Source organism: Hypomesus transpacificus, chromosome 17, assembly GCF_021917145.1.
Source record: "Hypomesus transpacificus isolate Combined female chromosome 17, fHypTra1, whole genome shotgun sequence".
Classification (NCBI taxonomy): domain Eukaryota; kingdom Metazoa; phylum Chordata; class Actinopteri; order Osmeriformes; family Osmeridae; genus Hypomesus; species Hypomesus transpacificus.
Genome location: NC_061076.1, coordinates 2,919,875 through 2,940,075, shown reverse-complemented (window position 1 = coordinate 2,940,075; position 20,201 = coordinate 2,919,875). Strand labels below are relative to the sequence as shown.

The following is a 20,201-nucleotide window of genomic DNA, read 5'->3' as shown; positions in this document are numbered from 1 at the left end:
ACAGACAGAGAGGTGCAGAGTGTGAGAGCGAGGGAGACTAAATGAGAGAGAGCGTGTGAGGGAGAGAGAGAGAGAGAGAGAGAGAGAGAGAGAGAGAGAGAGAGAGAGAGAGAGAGAGAGAGAGAGAGAGAGAGAGAGAGAGAGAGAGAGCGAGAGAGAGAGAGAGAGAGAGAGAGAGAGAGAGAGATGAGAGAGAGAGAGAGAGGGGAAACACCTGTGTTCCTCCGTCCACAGCTTTCTCACCCTGGTGTTTGTGTTGTGTTGTGTTGTCCAGGTACCTCGGCCCAGGGCAACCCCCTCCTGGCCTCCCTGCCCCTCCCCGGACGGGCCCTGCAGCCGCAGCTCGACCTCAAGCACTTCCTGCCCTTCAGGCTCAATGGCTCCTCCCCCCTCAGCCTCTTCCCCAACTTCAACACGGTGAGTCGTCGCCACGTCAACGCCTGGCCCAGCCTTGCCTGGTTACATCAGCCCGCTGTGGTAAACTGGAATGGTCCTCATGCACTATGGCAACTGCTCTTTGGATTTCTGGGTTTAAAACATGTCTGATGTCATATTTAAAAGCCGACTGGTTTAAATCCAGGTATTCGAGTGTATTTGTTTGTATACTTATTTTTACAAGCAAAGCGAGTCCACATAATCCACCCAGGCGCATAGATTACAACACCAGAAATCCATCGGAAATCCTCCGACAAGTCAAGACAACACAGCTGCCAGTGTTTCACCCCAGCCTCTCCTTCCCTCTTCTCAAACTCCAGGCTTGGATTTCCAGGCATTGGCCTTCGAGCTCTGATCACCTCAGCATGGCTGCGTTCGGTATCAGCATTCCCACAGGCCGCAACATATTTCTTTATTTCTCAACCTTCCTTCTAAGCCATGTAGCTTTAGTGTACTTTCTGTGCGATGCTTACCTTGCTCCTGTGCCGGGAATTAAAAGCTCGCTTCACTTTGATCCTTCTCACGTAGACAGTGGACCTGGGCGTGTTTGTGGGTGTGTGTGTGTGTGTGTGGGGGGTTCTGTCCCTTTGATCCTTCCTTCACACTCGATGAGTGAACCGTGTGTGTGTGTGTGTGTGTGTGTGTGTGTGTGTGTGTGTGTTGTCCCCTGGGTTTGGTTGTGTTCCCCACTCCTTGTGAAACCATCTCCAGTTCCACAGCCGCTAAATGAAACATAAGCCTGAGCGCTCTCTTCTCTTCTCTCCTTGGTGCTGGGTGAAGAAGGTGGGATGAGAAGGGGGGGGGGGCAAGGCCACACAGAGACGAGGAGCAGGAACTGCTTCACACACACGAGAGCTGAGGAGGGGAAATGCAGCACGTGCACTGTATCATGTGTGGGGTTACAAGCTCCCCTGTGTGTGTGTGTGTGTGTGTGTGGTCATTTGCCACCCACAGATCTCTGGGTCCCCCCCCACAGCCCTGTGGGAAATCCTGCCTGCCCAGTCCACCACACCAAGTAGGAAGCCAGCCAATCAGACTTCAAAGACATCTAGTGGGGGATGGGGTGCTTAGTTGTAGCAGTGTGAAAGATTTATCATAACAATGTGTAGTGTAAAGAAAAAGAAAACTCCTTTGCATTAAGATGGCGCTCAGTGTAGGCTGGGATCAGGGTGGCTTAGCATACAGCTTCGGCTGTCTCGGGGCTTATTACTCTCCACCGGGTAGAACAGACGCATCGTCATTCGGTGAGAATTGTAGCACACATTAAACTAGCATGAGTAGTATTAGATTCCTATTATTTATGATTAGTGCAGAGTATGCTGCGTGACCTAGCCACCGGAACGCACAGCAGCAGCCTGTGCAGCTGAGACATTAATCAGGGAGCCTCCACCTTCCTTCCTACCTTCTTCATCTCTCCTTCCCTCCCTCCTCTCTCTCTCTCTCTCTCTCTCTCTCTCTCTCTCTCTCTCTCTCTCTCTCTCTCTCTCTCTCTCTCTCTCTCTCTCTCTCTCTCTCCTTCCCTCCCTTCGGGTGTTCCCTCGGTCTCCTGGAGGCTTCCGTGGTTCGGGGCGTGTGCAGGGGAAAGATGAATGCACCTGTCTCAGTAACTAAATAGCCCCTAGCTTCCCTCCCCCCCCCACCCACCAACCCCCCCACCCCCTCTCTCTCTGCACCTCCCCTGAAACTCCATCATCGTCCGGGCAGCACGGCGGTAGATAGGGCCTGTCTGCAGACGGGGGGGGTGGGGGAGGCGGGAGCGGACAATAGGTGCGTTTGTGCTGGTCTGTTTGGGATGGCTGCCGCAGACAATAGACACATTCTTTAGGTCCTAAAACAACTAGCTGTGTGCAGCGTGGCCTGCTAAGGTGGCCAGAGGGCAGGAAGCAGAGGAGCTGGGTTACCATGGCACTGCCCCGGCTTCTCAGGGAAAGGTCGTCTGTTCCCAGAGGCAAAGCAGCTCTGCGGCGCTGCGCTGCTTTGTTGAAGTAGCCAAAATACACAAGGCCCAGGGTTTTCCCCTCGGGCATTCGAGACCCAACACTGTTCGGTCTTGTGTTTTAGAAAGCGACCATGCCATCCAGACCGCCACTGCTCCGACACCACATACCCCCTGGTGCTCTCGGGTGTGCCAGTTCTGGTACAGGTCTAGTTACACTGAGTGTGCCAGGCCTCAGGTGGGGGGGGGGGGGGGAGCAGAGAGGAGGGGGGGTGGCAGAGAGGAGGGGGGGGGGGGCAGAGAGGAGGGGGGGGGGAGCAGAGAGGAGGGGGGGGGCAGAGAGGAGGGGGGGGGCATATATTTGATGCTGTGCTGGTGGGGACTGCAGTGAAATCAACCGTCATTATGAAATCAAGCCATCCTAATCAGCGTAGCGGAGTCACGCAAACCAGAGACCACTGTGCCAGCTTGTCTCGTCCACCCCTGCAAAGGCCCACCTCCATTTAGCAAGAATAGGCTGGGGGGTGGGGAGGGGTTACACCACATCAGACCAAATGGCCTCCCAGGTGTCCGAAATCTGCATTCATCAACCCTTGTCTCCTCCGTTTTGGAGGGAAAACCAAGACAAAGGACCCTTCCCAAAAACAGACTTCATCAACATGAAAGGACCACACTGCTATGTGGGCATAAGCATAAAAGGAATTGATGTGTGACGATGTATTCTTGTCTTTTTATACTGTGTTGATTGAATTTGATGTTAGAATGGAACTTCCCTTGCCGTAGGGCTGTGTCAGCCAAGCTTGCTATCCAGCAGATGGTAAAATAATAAAAACTAGTGATCCATATTTTGTAGATACATAACGATGTTATATAGAATACATGGACATGAGGATATGTTTCCTGAAGTTTGGACCTCTGAACCTAGAACATATCCTTTAAGTACTGTTCAATGTTCATCCTATATTTGCTACCATTTCAATAAATGATGTGTGTAATGGCATTCCATCATTGTTATTGCCTACTCTTAGAAAGTGAATTTATTCCCTACGAATATTGCAGTTATATACTCTTTCCTTGCTATACCATAGGTAAGATCAAGGTTGTGCCCTCTATGTTTGGTGGTACGGCGTCAGGCGTGGTGGCCCAGCCTGCCTGGGAGGCGTCAGGGTCAGAGGCCACAGATTGAATGGTAATGGAGTTGTGTCTGTCTCCTGCAGATGGACCCCGTCCAGAAGGCTGTCATCAACCACACGTTTGGAGTCCCTCAGCCCCTCAAGAAGAAACAGATTATCTCCTGTAACATCTGCCACCTGCGCTTCAACTCCACGGTGAGACAGCACTGAACTGAGACGTGTTGTTTTTGTGTGCGTGTTTTGTCTGTCTCCCGCATGGGTTTTGTATTTTTGGCAAAAAGTGAAACTTTGCTGTTACAACAACATGTTTGTCTTTGTTTCTTGGCTTCTTATCTTTTTTTAATGTTGTTTTAGAAGATACTGCTGCTCCAAATTACCTGAGCTCTTATCGGCCTTTCTTACTCACTGCAGCTCATCTGTGCCGAGTGATAGGGAGTCCAGTAGTGCTTTTAGTCTCTCTCTCTCTCCTATCTGTCACCTCTCTCTTTGTGTTTGAGTGTGTTTGTGTCATTGTAATTCTTACTTTGGAATCCGAATGTTCCTATTTGTTTTGATATTTCTGTGCATGTTTTTTTTTCTCCTAATGTGTTTCCTAATGTGTGAATGTTTGTCTGTTTGTATACGTACCTGTTTACAAACTGTGTGTGAGAGGGGGAGAGAGAGGGGGAGAGAGAGGGAGAGAGAGAGGAAGAGAGAGAGAGGAAGAGAGAGAGAGGAAGAGAGAGATAGGAAGAGAGAGAGAGGAAGAGAGAAACATAGCGGTTGTTTTGGTGTAAGGGATTAGACAGCAGGGAGAGCTGCCGTTTATCAGCAAAGAGCAGAAACAATCAGCAGCCGCTGTAGGAAGCTGCATTCTCTGCTCCTCTTTTGATTTCTTCCATGCCTGCCACCTCAAATACACACACACACACACATACTCACAACACACACACATATCCACAACAAACACACACACAACTGCTGCAAACACTATCAGAGAACCAATGCAAAATCCACATTCACATTAGCAAACATACAATGGGATAAAAAAATCTTAAGGCACATACTGCACCTAAGGATTCGGCAAAAGCACATCTAGAAACAAACACACACACGCACACACACAATCTTCAAAGAGGAGCGGAGACCCAAAGCGGCTGAGCTGAGGGGGAGAGAGGAGAGAGGAGCTGAACAGATAGACGTGCTCCCCTCACAGCAGAGCAAATCCCTTTTCCAGCCTTCACACACACAGCAGCCAGCGTCAGGTCTGGGGGCTTAACGCCTCTTTAGTGGCTCCAGGGAAACTTTCTCTACCGGTCTCTCTCTCTTTCTCTCTCTCTCTCTCTCTCTCTCTCTCTCTCTCTCTCTCACTCTCTCTCTCTCTCTCTCTCTCACTCTCTCTCTCTCACTCTCTCTCACTCTCTCTCTCTCTCTCTCTCTCTCTCTCTCTCTCTCTCTCTCCCCCCCCCCCCCCCCTCTCTTTCTCTCTCTACATGGGGTGAGGTGCACTAATGTCACACTTGGTAGTAATTGGAACGCTCTCGAGGTCTCGACAGATGTAATGACATGCTTAAGGCACTTTTTTACTAAAACGACCTACAAGGCAAGGTTATAGGGCACGTTTTGTTTACTGGATTGGTAGTGTGATGGACCCAACATGGGTCACCTGAAGTATGGATGAATTACTTTTTACATGTGTTGCATAGTAAAACCTGCATCTCCTTTGTCACTGCAATGGCACTTTCATATGTAACTTTGTGGTTACATGGTCACTAATATATATCTCACACTGTCTCATCTCATCTCATTTCCAATTTTTTTTTGAAACTATCGTTAAAGATCAGTTTCTTTGTCCTTCCTCACCGATGACTTTCTTATTCGTGGTTTATTTGCATTTAAATGGTGAAAGAGGAGTTTCCTCCGATCATTAGTGAGGTACTTACTCTTAGAGGAACTGACGTCAGTCTGTCCTGCCTCTGTACTAATGCCTAACAAGCATCATCTGGTGCCTGAGATGAGATATTCATGCCTTGATTGAACTCCTGAAAACCCCTATCACCCACTTCTTTTACAGTTTGTGTGAAAGAAACATAATTAGGAGTAACACGGTGTGTTGATGAGTGTGTGTTGTGGTGTGTGTGCGTGTGTGTGTGTGTGTCGAAGAGGGGTCTATGCAGCCTATGTTTATGGTTGAGGGCATGTCATTCTGGTTATAGTGAGAAGATAATTTACCTGTCCTCCTCCATCCATCATTCCAGCGAGACCCTGCCCAGTATTAGCAACAGAAAGCTCCTCTGATGAAGAGGTTCTCCTCAAAGCCTGTTTCAGGTCTTAATGAGAACTCTCTGGATTGATTCCTTGCCATGTCTATTTGTTCTCACCTGTGGGGACAGCCAGGGCTGTGAGAATCATCCAATAATTCCACTGCAAAGAAAAGCAGGGTGTTTTTTTATTCAAAGTACTGTATATCATTGTGATTGTGTGTGTGTGTGTGTTTTTGTGAGAATGCATGTGTGTCTGTGTATGAATGTGTGGGTTTTGGCCTGAGCGTGTGTATGAATGAGCATATTTTGCATGATTTACCATGTGCGCCTGTCATTTGCACTGCAGCGCACATTAATAAGCTAGTTGTGGCAATGGGATGCTTTCTCTCGCTGTATATTACACATGCAATTATACGTCTGGCCTCCCAGGGGGCCAATGCTCTTATCAGGTGAAAACAGACCCTCCTCCTCACTGGCGGAGCGTGTGCGCATGTTTGCACACGCGCCCCGTCATTATGTCCGCGCATGTCTGCTCATTCATCACCAATGTCTGATGTACCAGAAAGAAATGGGCACTTCTGGGACTGAATGATGGGTTTGAGTGGAGGGGCTCACGTGTCTGTGTTCCCTCCGTCTGCCTCTCCAGAACCAGGCGGAAGCCCACTATAAGGGACACAAACACGCTCGCAAGCTCAAGGCTATGGAGGCTCAGAAGAACCGGCAGCGAAGGGCCGTCGAGGCGTCCTCCATGGGCAGGGAGAGGGAGAGGGAGCGGGAGAGGAGCAAGGCCGGAGCCGGAGAGTGCCTGCCTCTGCCTTCTCTGATGGACACCAGCCTGATGGAAGGAACAAGTGAGTTAAGGGATGAGGATTGGAGTACCGCGGTGACACGAGCCTTGCTCAGTCCCATCACTCTATCCATCTCTCGGGTGTTAATCTTCTCATCCCATTTCTGATGACCACGACGCTACACTCTTGGATCTAGCTAACCGTAACCCTCTCCCCCCCCCCCCCCCGTCCCATTCCTCTTTGCTGTCCCGCCATTCATCCATCTCTTTTCCCCATTACTTTTCTCCAGTTATCCCACATCCATCTAATCCCCTCCCATCCGTCTCCTACCCCTCCATCCTCTCCTCCACCTGGCCTCTCCTCTCTCCTCCCTCCATCACTTTCCCTCCAGTGCCGTGTCGTAGCACTGGAGGCTGTCGCTTCATCTCTCCCCTCCTCCTCCTCTCTCTTTCGCTCTCTGCCTCTCTCGCACTCTCTCCCTCTTACTCTCGCACACACATTCACACCCACAAGCACGCACACACCACCCCTCCGCTACAATGTGTCTTATGTTTTTGATGTCTGATGCTCAAAGAGAAAGTGGAGCTATAGGAGCCCCCTTTTCCCCCCGCCCGCCCCCCCTCCCTCCACACCCACACATACACACACACACACACACACACACACATACACACACATCAGGAGCGCGGTGGGAGGAAGTGATGGCACTGCCCCCACATATCCAATTGTAACCCCTCGTGGTCCCTAGGCCCCCCCTGTGTGGGAGTGTACTCGGCAGTGGCGTTGATGGATGGAAGCTGTATGGCCGGGGGGGTCGTGTGACATCTTGGGGCAGCAGCGCTCTGTTAACACACAGACTGGGGCTGAGCGATCCAGCTTCTCTTGGGCTGGTTCCTTTGCCCTTAACCTCTCCATTTCCTCATACCTGCCCCCTGTCCACCTCCACCGCCTCCTCGATCTGAATGCTTTGGATAAATGGAAGGGTGGTGTCTGTTGAACAAGACTTACAAACACTGAAGGAATCATCAAAGCACTTGCTTTTCTATGATGCCAGTGGAGTGCTTCTATATCCATGTTCCACATTAAGATTGCCAGGTCTCATTTACTCAATGATGGGCTAAAGGATGGTAGACAGATCTCCTTTCTCAACCCTCTTCTACCCTCTCTATCCATCTATCTCTCTCTCTGTCTATCTCTCTCTCCTCTTCAGCTCCTCTGCCCAGAGAAGGAGTTATCAGACTTGAATTTCAAAAGGCCCTGTGATGCTAGAGGGAATATTAGAGGAGAGATATGAAGGTAGTGGGTTGAGAGAGTCTATACTTTACCACCTCCCCACCCTGAACACTAACTGCCTCCCTTCCTCTCAGAGAGGGGACTGGACAAAAGGCTGGAGGCAGATAACGCTCTCATCAAATCTCATTTTAATATTCCGTCGCCGCAAAGCAAGGTCTGAAAGGGGGGGAGGCAACGGTGGGAAGGAAAAGAAATGATGAGTTGAAAAATGAGAGATAAGATGAAATGAATGAAAGAGAGAGGGACAGGGAGAGGGAGAGGGAGGGAGAGAGAAAGAGAAAGAGAGAGAGAGAGAGAGAGAGAGGGGGAGGGAGGGAGGGAGAGAGAGACTGAAAGTGGATAGAGAGAAAGGGAGATGGGTAGAAAGAGGGAGTAGATAAGCCGTAGCTGGTTTTTATGTTGTGAATAATTTTACAGTTCCAAGGCAATTTTGCGAGGAGGAACGCTCTTTAATAAGCCCAATTGTGTGATTGGTCTGATGTGAAATTGAAAGGCAGCAGAGCGATCCAGTGGTGGCGCACATCACAATGCCAACCTGTAATGGGAGAGTGTTCCAAATGAACACGATGAAATTAGCTGCGTGTGCCATGAAACTGCCTGATGACAGACAGTGGGGCCATGTTAAACGCCAGCGCGAGCCTGGAAAGACCTAGAAAGCACTAATGATAAAGTTCCTCTTGAAAACTGGGAGGTAGATAGGATAGCTCTGGTGTCACAAGGTCAGGCCCATCACCTCAATCAGCAAGGCAGCCTTCTTATATCCTTGTGGTTGAGCGTGAAGAAAGGGCCAGCCCCTTAGTCAACAGTACTCATTGTGTCTGAAAGGTAAGGGAAACTCAATTCAATGTTAGTGTCATTATACAACGTGCGGCCACAAGAGGAGACCTGCTGCTTTGATGAAAACAATGCAGCGCAGAGGGCACGCTGGGACAGGCGAGGCGTTAAATAAACACAGTACACACACATAGCAAGACACAATATCGTCCATATGCTGTGTGGTAATATGATTATGCCTACAGTCTTAAAAACACTCTTGAGATCAAACGATCTTCATGTGTACAAGCTTGCATTATGTATGAAGGTGTAGATGTAGTAGAGCTTCGCAAATTCCATTGTAAACATGGCAGCGGTGCAAAACAAAAAAAGTCATTGAAGTGCAAAATGGTCTGGAAGGACAGGGCAGAGGGGAGAGATCAGGGTGTGCATGTTGGTAGCTGAGAGGCGAACAGACTTGTACAGACTTTGTTTGAAACAAAGAGGATCCTGGTGGGGTGGGGGGGGGGGGTCCACATTGATCCTGGATCATCAGTGACAACCATCACCTCCTGCTGTGATTGACCTGTTTTTCCTAGGAGACAATGACTCCCTGTAGCATTTACATTACATTTACATTTAGTCATTTAACAGATGCTCTTATCCAGAGCGACTAACAGTAACTACAGGGACATTCCTCCCGAGGCAAGAAGTGTGAAGTGCCTTGCCAAAGGACACAACGTCATTTAGCCACGGCCGGGTATCGATCTGGCAACCTTCAGATTACTAGTCCGATTCCCTAACCGCAAAGCCTTCTGACTGTAGCAGTCAGTTATTGTCTGAAAATCCTTCAAGGAAGGAAGCTTTTACCTTGGACCATTCATTTAGGTCAAGTTGGTGTGTGAGTTATGGTGTGTGTGGCTCGATTAGCTTGAATGTCTTCACTCTTAAGAGAACGTGCATGTTCAAAAGTCTTCCAGTATTAATATACGAATGCAGTACACAGCCTAATGGTAGCCTATGTTGAATCAGTAACTTGATCAATATACTCTGTTCACCCCAGGCGTTCCAAATACTGCCACGTTAACACTCTAAGCCTATCTGTTTTAATTGGACTGTTAAGGCTTTGATCAAGCACTTCATGGTAAAATTAAGCTAATGACTCGCAACAAGACGATCGATCTGAACATCGATGTTTTGCCTGGCAGGAGCAGGAGAGTTCAACTTCTCAGACGGGGGGGGGGGGGGGACGGGGGGGGGACGGGGGGGCTTTCTGTTGCAGATACTCTGGCCTGTGGGCTGACAGTCTGCCAATCATAGTTGCAGCCATTCCCTTCACCCAGTCGGGGAGCATTTGGGTTGAGTGACAAGCACAGAGAGTGTGGAGGTGTTGTCTGAGAAAAGCCCTGGTGTTTATCTGAGACGGTCTGTGTCATAACGCCGGGCCGCTATCTGTCAACAGCATTATCATATCATACATAGCTGCATCTGTATCTACACCCCTTTTGTGCGTGACTAGCTTTTTTCAACGTCTTTCGTTTATTTGAAGTGGAATTCAGAGACGGGCTTTACCACTCACCGCTTCGGTTTTTAGTACAACTTCCCAAAGAGAAAAGTCCTGCACATGGAAACATAAACCATTTACCTGCTGAATGGAGTCCTTCATGCTCTAAGACCTCTGGTCTGCCAATGGGACATGTCTCTATGTCCTCCTCTGTAGGACTCCTGCTAGTTCCACGGATTAACATCACTCCCCCCCAGAGTCTTCTCAGGTGTCCTGATCTTTGTCTTTTATATAAGTCCCGGATCGTACCAACTCCTTGCTGGGGGTGCCTGAACCCTCAAAGGGGGGTCACTCTGTCATTACGGAGACAGGACCGTCTAATCTCAACCTCATATAAGGCCCCCTTTTCTCCACCAGAAATGAGAAAAGGAATACCCTTATCTCCGTGATGAACTTACTCTGGGGCTTAAAAGAGAAAATCAATCGACCTAGTGGGATTGTGGAGGGTGTGAAGAGAGAGTGGGGGGGGAGAGTAAATGACATGGATCCATTGAGCTGTGGGGTAAAGCTGAAAGGGTGTGACTCCCATGGGGGTGGAGGGCATGGTGTGTTGTGTTGGGGGAGCCAAGATGGGGGTAATGGAGCTCCAGTGAGTTATCGGCTGTGCCATGCAGTTGATAGGTTTGTTTATATTGACCGTGCCTTGGGACCTTCACTTGATATTTGTACGGATTCGGGGGGGGGGAGGGGGAGGGAGAGGGGGAGGGAGGAGGTAGAGCTAGGATGGCATTTACTCTAGCGGCATTAATGTAGTCTGTTCCACATGGTTTAAAACAAACGCTAATATTTTATCTGAAATGCCACAAAGCTGGCATATGAAGATAGATCCATATTGTGAGGTATTCGTTGTTGTAAATTTCCCAAGCAAAAAAAAAAACATAATTAAAGAATTATTTTTAATGTTTTATGTTTTTTTTATCTAAAACTCAATGCTGCCTTATCAAAGTGCCGTGTTAAATACAAACACATTGTCAGGAGGAGGAGAGGAGGAGAGCTATATGACTTAGATGTGTCTAATCCGCTCCACGTCTCCCCTCTCCCCACAGGCCTGCAGGTTGACCTGGAGCCGGCCAAGCAGGAAGTGCTGGAGGAGCCCCCCAGGAGCCTGGTGGGGAAGCTGGAGGACAGCCCTGGAGGCTCCGTCTTGTTGACGCCCGTCTCGGAGGTGTCAACCCTGGAGCTGGCCACCCTGTCCCCACCGCAGGTGTCCCCCTCCTCCCAGATCTCGGAGACCGCCTCCGACTCCAGCCTCCCCGAGGTCCCGGGCCCCGCCCTGGAGTCCGCCAGCCAGCCAGACAGCTCGAGCACAGACGGGGAGCGCGGCACAGACGAAGAGAAGGAGAGCAAGAAGAACAAGCTCCACCTTCACTGTCCCGTCTGCAAGGTCACGGTCAACTCCACCTCCCAGCTGGAGGCGCACAACAGCGGTACGTACCATACATCACCGCTGAAGAAAACGCCACTGGACTGCGCGTTGGTACCCAGAGTGACACCCCTCTGCCCCCCCCCCCCTTCCCTCCATCCCCCAGGTACGAAGCACAAGCTGATGCTGGAGGGGCAGAGCGTGCAGCCCAGGCGCAGGGGCAAGGTGGTGGCCGCACGCTCGGCCTGTAAGACCAAGCGCCTGGGCAGCAAGGGCAGCGTGGGGGTGCCCAGCAAGAACTTCCAGTGTGAGGTCTGCGAGATCTACGTCAACTCTGAAACCCAGCTCAGCCAGGTGAGGAGCAAGGAGGGAGAGGAGGGAAGCTGGGGGCACAGGAGAGGGAGGAGGGAGGCTGGGGGCTCAAGGGGAGAGGGAGGAGGGAGGCTGGGGGCACAGGGGGAGAGGGAGGAGGGAGGCTGGGGGCACAGGGGGAGAGGGAGGAGGGAGGCTGGGGGAACAGGGGGAGAGGGAGGAGGGAGGCTGGGGGCACAGGGGGAGAGGGAGGAGGGAGGCTGGGGGAACAGGGGGAGAGGGAGGAGGGAGGCTGGGGGCACAGGGGGAGAGGGAGGAGGGAGGCTGGGGGCACAGGGGGAGAGGGGGAGAGGGGGAGAAGAAGGATCTCTCATTGGCTCACTACATTTATTCCGAGGGGATAGCATCAGAGAAGTTTGGGGTTTAAATCCTCCTCCACACAGTATTGTGCATAGTGGTAGGTTTATGGTCCCTTTCTGAATAAAATGATGAATGGTTCTGAAAAAGCATTTTGAGCATAGAAGCTGGACTTAGATAGCATCTTTTCTTTTGGTGCGTCTGAAGTTAGCAGCTTGGAAAGAAGATGTTGAGTAGTAGCTTGTGTTAGAGATTATAGATGTTTCCCCCTGGGAGAGAGTGTTAAACTGAGACGACTCCAATCTCATGGCTCCATACATAGCCGTTCTGCTGCGTCTGAGAGGAAAATTTTGAAAAAAAGTTACCATAACTACCTCATCCCTCTGTCTTTAACATCCTCATGGTCTAATCATGCGCCATTTTGTACAAAGACAGACTTATCTCTAATGTCACACTCCCCCAGCTCTATGCCTTTAAAACATAGCCGAGCGCCCATAATGAGGAGAGTAATGTAGCAATAATCTCATTCAGTTCTCATGCAGAGTTCTGATGAAGGGTAAGGGTCTGGCAGTGCTTGAAATGAGCCAGCAATGGAAATGTGTGTGCTTGAATCAGCCCAGTTTGATTGACATTGACTTGAAGCTTAAAGCTATTTGAAGGATCATGTTAAAATGGCATACTTTCATAGAGTAATTACATTTGCCACATTAGACAGATATAAAGGTGTGATGGTATCATGAATTTTAATAAGGACTGTTCAGGCTTTCAATCTTTCAGTATGTAAGATATTGACGTCAAAAGTGTTTATGATGTGTTTCCATTGGCATATATTTACGTTAATTACATCCAGTTGCCATGTTGATAATTGCTATCATTGTGATGGTCACTGAATCCATCTTCTGTGCTGTGGAATGGTCTGTGAAGATGTGAACGCTCGCTCACACAGGTCAGGGAAAAGATTGAGTACAGTCCGATCCAATGTGCGATCCAATGTGCGATCCAATGTGTTAGCTGGAAGAGGAGTGACATATAGTTCAGAAACGTACTGTCAGAGAGGATGTAAAAGTAATGCTTTTCAGTACAGCTCAACGTGTTGGATGTATGGCCATGTATGCATTAGTCATCGGAACTTCAAGTCAGACACACAAGAAGTGACGACTTAAGGTTGTTGATCGGTGTGGTTCTCCTGTGCCTCAGACTGATGTTAGTCATCTCTCCTGATCTCCCCAGCACATGAACAGCAGGAGACATAAGGACCGGCTGGCAGGCAAGCCCCCCAAACCCAAATTCAGCCCCCACACTAAGACCCAGCCCAGCTCCAGCTTAGCGGTGAGACACACACACACATCTACACATACACTTGCAAATACTGAATGCTGGCAGACAGACTCATGGATATGCTCACGTATTATAGTATCACATTTTAACTTGATAAAAATGTATACATTCTCAAATAAATTCCTCTCAGTTTGCAGAATTGACTTAAAACAAATTGAACTGACCCCCCAACACTGACGTCCACTCACTCATTCAGACACACACACATAACGCACGCACACACACAAACACACATTCCTCCTTTCCTTCCCCCTCAAGGGGTTGCCAGTCTTGGTGAGCCAGCATGCCTGTGTATCAGAGAGGTTCAACACACTGCTCTGTCGTGCCGAATCAGTCCCCTGCCTCTCAAGCGAGGCTGAAATAACCCCGCCATTAGCCCCGCTGACGAGCGCCCACAACAGCACTCTGAATCAGCACTGTCAACTAATCACTTTTGTGCTCCTGTTCTGTGTGAATTTCCCAACCCCCCCCCCCCTCCCTCCCTCCCAACGACCATCTTCCTCCTCGTCCTCCTCATTATTCCTCTTCCTGCCCGCGACCCTACAGAACGTGAGATGGAGTGGCTACGCAGGCGGGGCCGTGTCTGCCATGAAGAAAGTGTTCAGCCAGTACAACCTGGCCTCCCTCTCCTCTCAGGTCAGTGCCGGGGGAGGGAGGGAGGGGCTTGGACTAGGCTGGCCAGCCAGCACACCTGGTCAGGGGCAAGGGAAGGAGCAAGGCTCATAGTGCTATGGAAATCTGAATCATGTGTTTTTGAATGCTCCGAGCGCTGTGCCGTGTGTCTACGAGGTTGTGTTTGTGAGGGAAGTCTTCAGACAGAACCCAGGGGGGGGGGGGGCGTGGGGATGCTAGTCGAGAGGGCTTGTGCATGAGTGTGTTTAGCCCAGGTAACTGTGTGCAAGAAGAGCTAGGTTTGTCGGAAACATGTTTGCTGAGTAAATGTGTACACTTCTTTGAGCAAATGTGAAATGGAATGGAAATGAGCCTCTGTGTATCTACTTTTCTCTCTCGCTCTCCTCTCTCTCGCTCTTTCTCTCTCGTTCTCTCTATATCTATCTCTCCCCCAGACCAAACTGGCCTTGCAGAAGCAACTGGCCAAGAGCCTGACCACTGGATTTCTGCCAAGCCCCCTCAACACACCCACTCTGTGCACAATGGCAGCCAATCCACTCGCCCTCCGCCACCCAGGCACTGCAACCTTCATCCAGACACCTTTCTTGGGCCCGGCCCTCTTCCGGCCTGCCCCGGGGCCCCTGAGGGCCACTCACACCCCAATCATCTTCTCTCCTTACTAATGACATGGCCCCTGTCCCTCTGAACTCCACCCTGTCCCTCTACCAGCCCCCAGCCTCCATTACTGTGACCCACACGATAAGGGCCACCGCCAAACTATGCAGCCTGCCAGAGCCAGGATGGAGGGAGCAAGTAAGCACACAAACCTTGGGCCCCAGAGGGGTATGGGACCGACTGGTGGCTCCTGGCATGGATGACACCCCCCCAAGGCCAAAGTCCTGCCTCCCCTTGACGCCCTCTGTGGTGGCCCAAGACACAGGACACACCTCCAGGAAGTGAGCGGTATAAGGAGTGTCTTTTACAGCCATTTCATGGGTTGAAATGGTTTGGATGATTCATATTATTGTGTAATTTATTAGAGAGCAAAAATCTAGAAGTGTAGATGTATGTTTAGTGTGGTTGCCACAAAATAAGGTCCCTTTACTTGATGCCTGGCAAAGTAACTTTTCTTTGTCTTCTAAGTTATCTTTTATAACAGGTTGACATTATTGAGGTCATGGAAGCGAGTCAAATCAAATCACATTTTATTTGTATAGCCCTTTTTTTACAAGCATTGTCACAGAGGGCAAGTGAGCCCAAGTCATCTTTCTGTCTCAGTGAAGACGTATGTCATCTTGTCCAGAGGGATTCACAAACTCTTCCTCAGATCCTTAAAGCAATCAGGGTCGTGGTCTTGGGATTTCTAACACATGAATATAGCAGACAAGCAAATGTCATAGCATAGGACTGTTGATGGCGGTGAGGCTGGTGTCCTCGTGAATTGTCTCCATGACAGAAGGGACAGAAACACTGAAACACCTTCATCAACACCACACACGCGTCCGTGATTAAATGACTCCAAGAACACACTGTACACGCTGTGCTGACACTAAAGCCAACAGCTTTTTCGACCACAGAGGTGATATTGCAGCAACATCCTTCTCCCAACCTTGCTGCTTGGGCTCTTTTGTTACTTGCAGCCCTGAATTAATGTGCTGATTAGATGATTAAGCCCTTTCTCTCTCTCCCTCTCTTTTTCGCTCTGACTCACATCCAAACATGGCCTTTCATAACTCATTTTACCCCTGCATCCCTTGGATGAAGCACTCATTAAGGTCCTGAAAAGGTCAGGTTGTCAACTTGATTTTGTTTCAAGCTGCAGATGTGGCCTGATAAAGACTTTTGCTCTGTTGTATGATTTCTGTTGTTCAGCCGCTGCTGTGCGCTTACTGTCTCTGTTCTCACCTTGCCAGTCTAAAAAAAGGAGATGTCTCGCGGTATATTAAGATCTAGAATCTACCGCGACTGCATTCATCCACGCTGGTGATTAAACTGAATATTTGTTCCGCCCTACTGTCCTCCCCTCATCCTCGCCATTCATTTTCTCTGCCACTATTGCCTCAGCAGACACTGATGAGAAGAAAAGGATGACAATTTCTCCCCACCACAAAACAAAGGGGAGGAAATGACTTGGCAGACCTCCCCCCCCCCCCCTCTCCTCACACTCCCCCTGCGAGGTTCAGATGTATGTGGGTGATGGAGGGTTGGGGTATAGTAAGTCTGATGGGCATCCCATGTCAATCTCCTCACCAGCCAGGGATGAGGATTAAGCACAGTGGCATGGCAACCACATTAAAAAGCACCTTAACAAAAAGTGTAGTTACTTAGAAAAGCAATGGAAAAATATATATACATGTTATTTTTTTCTCTTCTTTTAAGCTGTTCTGGGTGCTTTGATAATCTCACATATTTGACAAAGCATTTGATATCAACAGAACAATCAAGTTGTAATTACAAATCTGTACCATGATTCGGGCAGGTCATGAGTTTCATATTGTGTCCATTTTAAGCAATACATCCAACAAGTTTACTTTAATATTTTCTCAGTGTGAGACAATAATGAGAGTTGGCTTTAGTCTATCTGAATCTTGGCTCCATTAAACTCCCACACAGCGGAAAGTCACTTAAGCGTCATGTACAATGTTCTGATGGTCCTGCTCTTGATGGTCAATCACAATCTCATGGTGTGCAGCTGTGCTCAACTGATCCATAAATAGCGGCTCTTGTACGGTGGAGAGGATGCTTCAGTTTGATCTGTCGACGCTGCTGTGTTTTACCTTCTGAAGAGGACCCGGGGAGAACATTCATATAGATTCAAGTGACAAAACAACATTATGGAAGGATAAGTGCTGCATCGACACATATTACCATGCCCCTCCCTCCTACCCCTTTCAATCCCTCCTCCCTGTCTCACCAAATATCTCAAACCCTTTACAAACACCAAGTCTTTCTTTCCAAACACCACACGTATCCATTTCCTCTGCTCTCTGCTTTAGCGACATTGAAATGAAGAACAATCCTATGCATTTCTGTTGTTCCCTCAGTGCGTTGTATAGTGTGTGATGCAGTAGTGCCATCTGTCTTGAAGACCTTGTAATAGCCATCCAGTTGTGCTGCTCTACATCTCAGAAGCTTTTAGTTAGTTGGGAATACGAAGCCACCAAGTCCTCCTTGCCATAGCGTCGTGATTCTCCCCCAGTCTCACCTCTCAGTGAACCAGCCTATGGTCTCCTCTATTTGTTTCTTAATCATTCAATGGGAAATTCTCTGAAATAAAGACATTTTAAGTCAAATTGTATATGTAGAATCTATAGAGTAATTATAGAGATTTTATTAAAGTGAATAATACTATTATTCTATCTGTATTATGATGAAATGCTATACTAGGGGGAGAATAGTTTTCTGTCTGTGTACTGTACCGTATGTACAGTAGGAATATGCTGTAAAAGGAAAAGGAAAATACTTTGCTTGTTTGCAATTGTTTTTTGTTTTTTTACTTGTTTTCTTTTTATTTACAAGAGACAAATGTTCAAACGAAGTGATTGGGTGATTTATTTTGTCTCTGGAGTTGAACTAAAGGTTGATTTAACAGCCAATGAAACATCAGATATGGAATACACAGGCCTCCTCAAATGGGATTTTCTAACTCTGTTAAGTCCTTGGCCTTCTCAGGGCTCCACCTTCAGCAGTACATGAACATTTCTGTACTGGACATTTCTGCTTTAGGACCATACATTCAGGAAGTCCTATACAGGCTGTAGCTGCAGGTCTGCTCACTCCGGAGGGTCAAATAACAGCCATGCAGCCCTGCAGCAGGACACAGGATGTGGCTGGTTATATCCTTTATGTCGCTCTTAGGACAGTATATATTTGAGTCATGGGTTTGTGCGTATTGCACCTTTTTACTCGATCACTGTGTACAGTTAGCGGTACCGTGGGAGCTAGATGACTACTAGTACAGCTCTGTCTTGAAGCCAATTGGAGAGCCATACTCCAAGCAAAGTGGCACAGTAGATGAAAACAAAGCCTTGTGGCAGCATAGTTCTATGCTATACTTTGATGTTATTTTAGCAATAAAAGTGTGTGTGTGTGGCCAAAAGGGAGTCTTAAGAAGGGGAAAACACTGTAAGAAGGATATTTAATGGTACTACTATGATGAAGAACTGCATATGATTTGAGATTCTGAAAAAGGAATCGGAGTGTGTCAAGAAAGCATTTGCATATTTCTGCTGGCCCAGTTATTTATCTTGAATGGCTACATGGATGCTCCACGTTGCTCGCTGGGTGACGGCCTGTCGGAAGGGGCTGCCTGTGTATATTTGATATTCCCTCGTCCCTAAATCTGCGGAGGTGACAGAAATTACCCCAGTGCTTCTCTTCTATTACTTTTGGCAAAATCTCCACACTGTCGAGATCTTCTACAGTTGCCTCTGTCCTAGCTGAGTGCTTTTGAAGCATTGACACATGAGGATCTCTGTGCCAAGGAACACTTAAGATGCTGTTATACTTAAGAGCCTTCCATAATCTCCTTATCTGCAGCATAGTCCCCACAGATGGCTATACTGAACCATCCCACTTGGACTGGTGTGGATCCAGACGCGAGAGAGAGAGATTAGTTTCCGAACAATGCCATGGAATCCAACTGGATTCCGGAACATCCCATGTCAGTGTTGTACCTTCTAGCTTGTACTTCTCCCCTGCTCTGTCCCCTGTGTCCAGATGTAGCCCCTCCCTCTAGTTTAATGTGCTCTTGTTGTCTCTGAGGCGCGTCTGCTGCCCTTGCTATGATAATGCCAATCAAATGAGCATCTGTCACTCTACTGTTTGGACTGTGATGTGCTGTAACATCCAATCATTCTGTGCGTTTCTCAATTAGCTTGTTTATTTGCGTTCTGCGCCCTTGTTCGTATGAAGGTGAGCCCATCCCCATGACGATGAACAGTGTGTTGTTCTCATGCCAATGCTCCCCTTGTGGAAACATCAGATAAGCACAAAATCTCCCCTGGTGTCAAACAGGGGAAACATTTCTTCAAATAATCCATAACTGTGACTAAAGCCAGTGTCTGGACTGGCAGAAGAGCACGATGACCTTGCCCGACCTTCTCCTTTCAATGACAGTGTCATTGATGTGTCTAACGACTCTGTGTGACACAGACGTGTGACACGTGCTGTAGGGCTCCGCCCCTCACTCCTTCCTCTCTGTTCTCCTTCTACAAGGACATGGGTTCAGCTGTACAGTACAAATCAATATCTGTGACTGGTTGTGTTCAATTCAAAGCAAACAGGCATTACAGAACATGAATGGTGGTGATGATGATGTAGAAGAAAATAACAATAACTTATAAGGGGACATGGCCAATATTTATTGTATTGCCTTTGTCACGTGTTTATTGTACATTTTACTACCATGACTTTATGATGTACCACAGGAATTGTAAGGTGAAGGGAAGATATTTTGATAAGATGTTATTTGCTTAAATGTTTTTATTTCAGTATGTATAGATAATGCAAAGTTCAACATAAAATGTGAGAGAGACAAAAAGACAGGCTCGAGAGTGAAATAAATCAATTCGATCTTCCACTTCCGGTGTCATTATTTATTGCTTTATTGGATTGCAAATGTCACACTATTTAAAGTAACTTACGTTTTTTTTTTATTCATAATTACACAGGTTAACAATATCCAATATACTTACATAACTTTGCCTCCTGTCTTCAACGGTATTGTTATTTTCTAGGTGGTGGTTAAGGTTGAGAAAAAAGAACAATCACTCAGTGATTTATTGTATCTTTTAATAATGGAAGTCTAACCTTTAATCACTTTAGGTCAGATTGAAAGAACTGTCCAACCGTAGAGATGGATATTCATCATCAACAGGCCAGCGAGGGCTGCATCATCTTCACTCCAAATAAATCCTCATATCATAAACCTCCAGATGACCTAGTGTTGGGGAGAAACAGTGCGATTAGAGGGTCACTGGAGGAACTGACAGGTTGAAAATAAATGGTCTCTATATAGAGGTGGGTAGGGGGGTTGCAATCCCATTAGCTTTATGTCCCAAGGGAGGGGTGGA

The 20,201-nt window shown here is 48.1% G+C and overlaps 1 protein-coding gene across 1 annotated transcript; it reads left to right on the top strand.

Moving 5' to 3' along the window:
* The first annotated feature begins 222 nt into the window (after window positions 1-222).
* Window positions 223-19,669, top strand: znf385c (zinc finger protein 385C). Its single transcript, XM_047039157.1, has 8 exons — window positions 223-417; window positions 3,589-3,699; window positions 6,394-6,598; window positions 11,192-11,572; window positions 11,675-11,862; window positions 13,408-13,506; window positions 14,062-14,151; window positions 14,583-19,669. Exons 2-8 carry the CDS (start codon window positions 3,589-3,591, stop codon window positions 14,808-14,810), a joined length of 1,302 nt encoding a protein of 433 aa, XP_046895113.1. The 5' UTR covers window positions 223-417; the 3' UTR covers window positions 14,811-19,669.
* The last annotated feature ends 532 nt before the right edge of the window (window positions 19,670-20,201 follow it).

Bases quoted from the DNA above. Each gene is read 5' to 3' on its own strand.
- znf385c (XM_047039157.1), top strand. From the start codon at position 3,589: ATGGACCCCGTCCAGAAGGCTGTCATCAACCACACGTTTGGAGTCCCT. The intron at 3,700-6,393 runs GTGAGACAGCAC...CTGCCTCTCCAG, and splicing joins ACCTGCGCTTCAACTCCACG to AACCAGGCGGAAGCCCACTA. The intron at 11,863-13,407 runs GTGAGGAGCAAG...TGATCTCCCCAG, and splicing joins CTGAAACCCAGCTCAGCCAG to CACATGAACAGCAGGAGACA.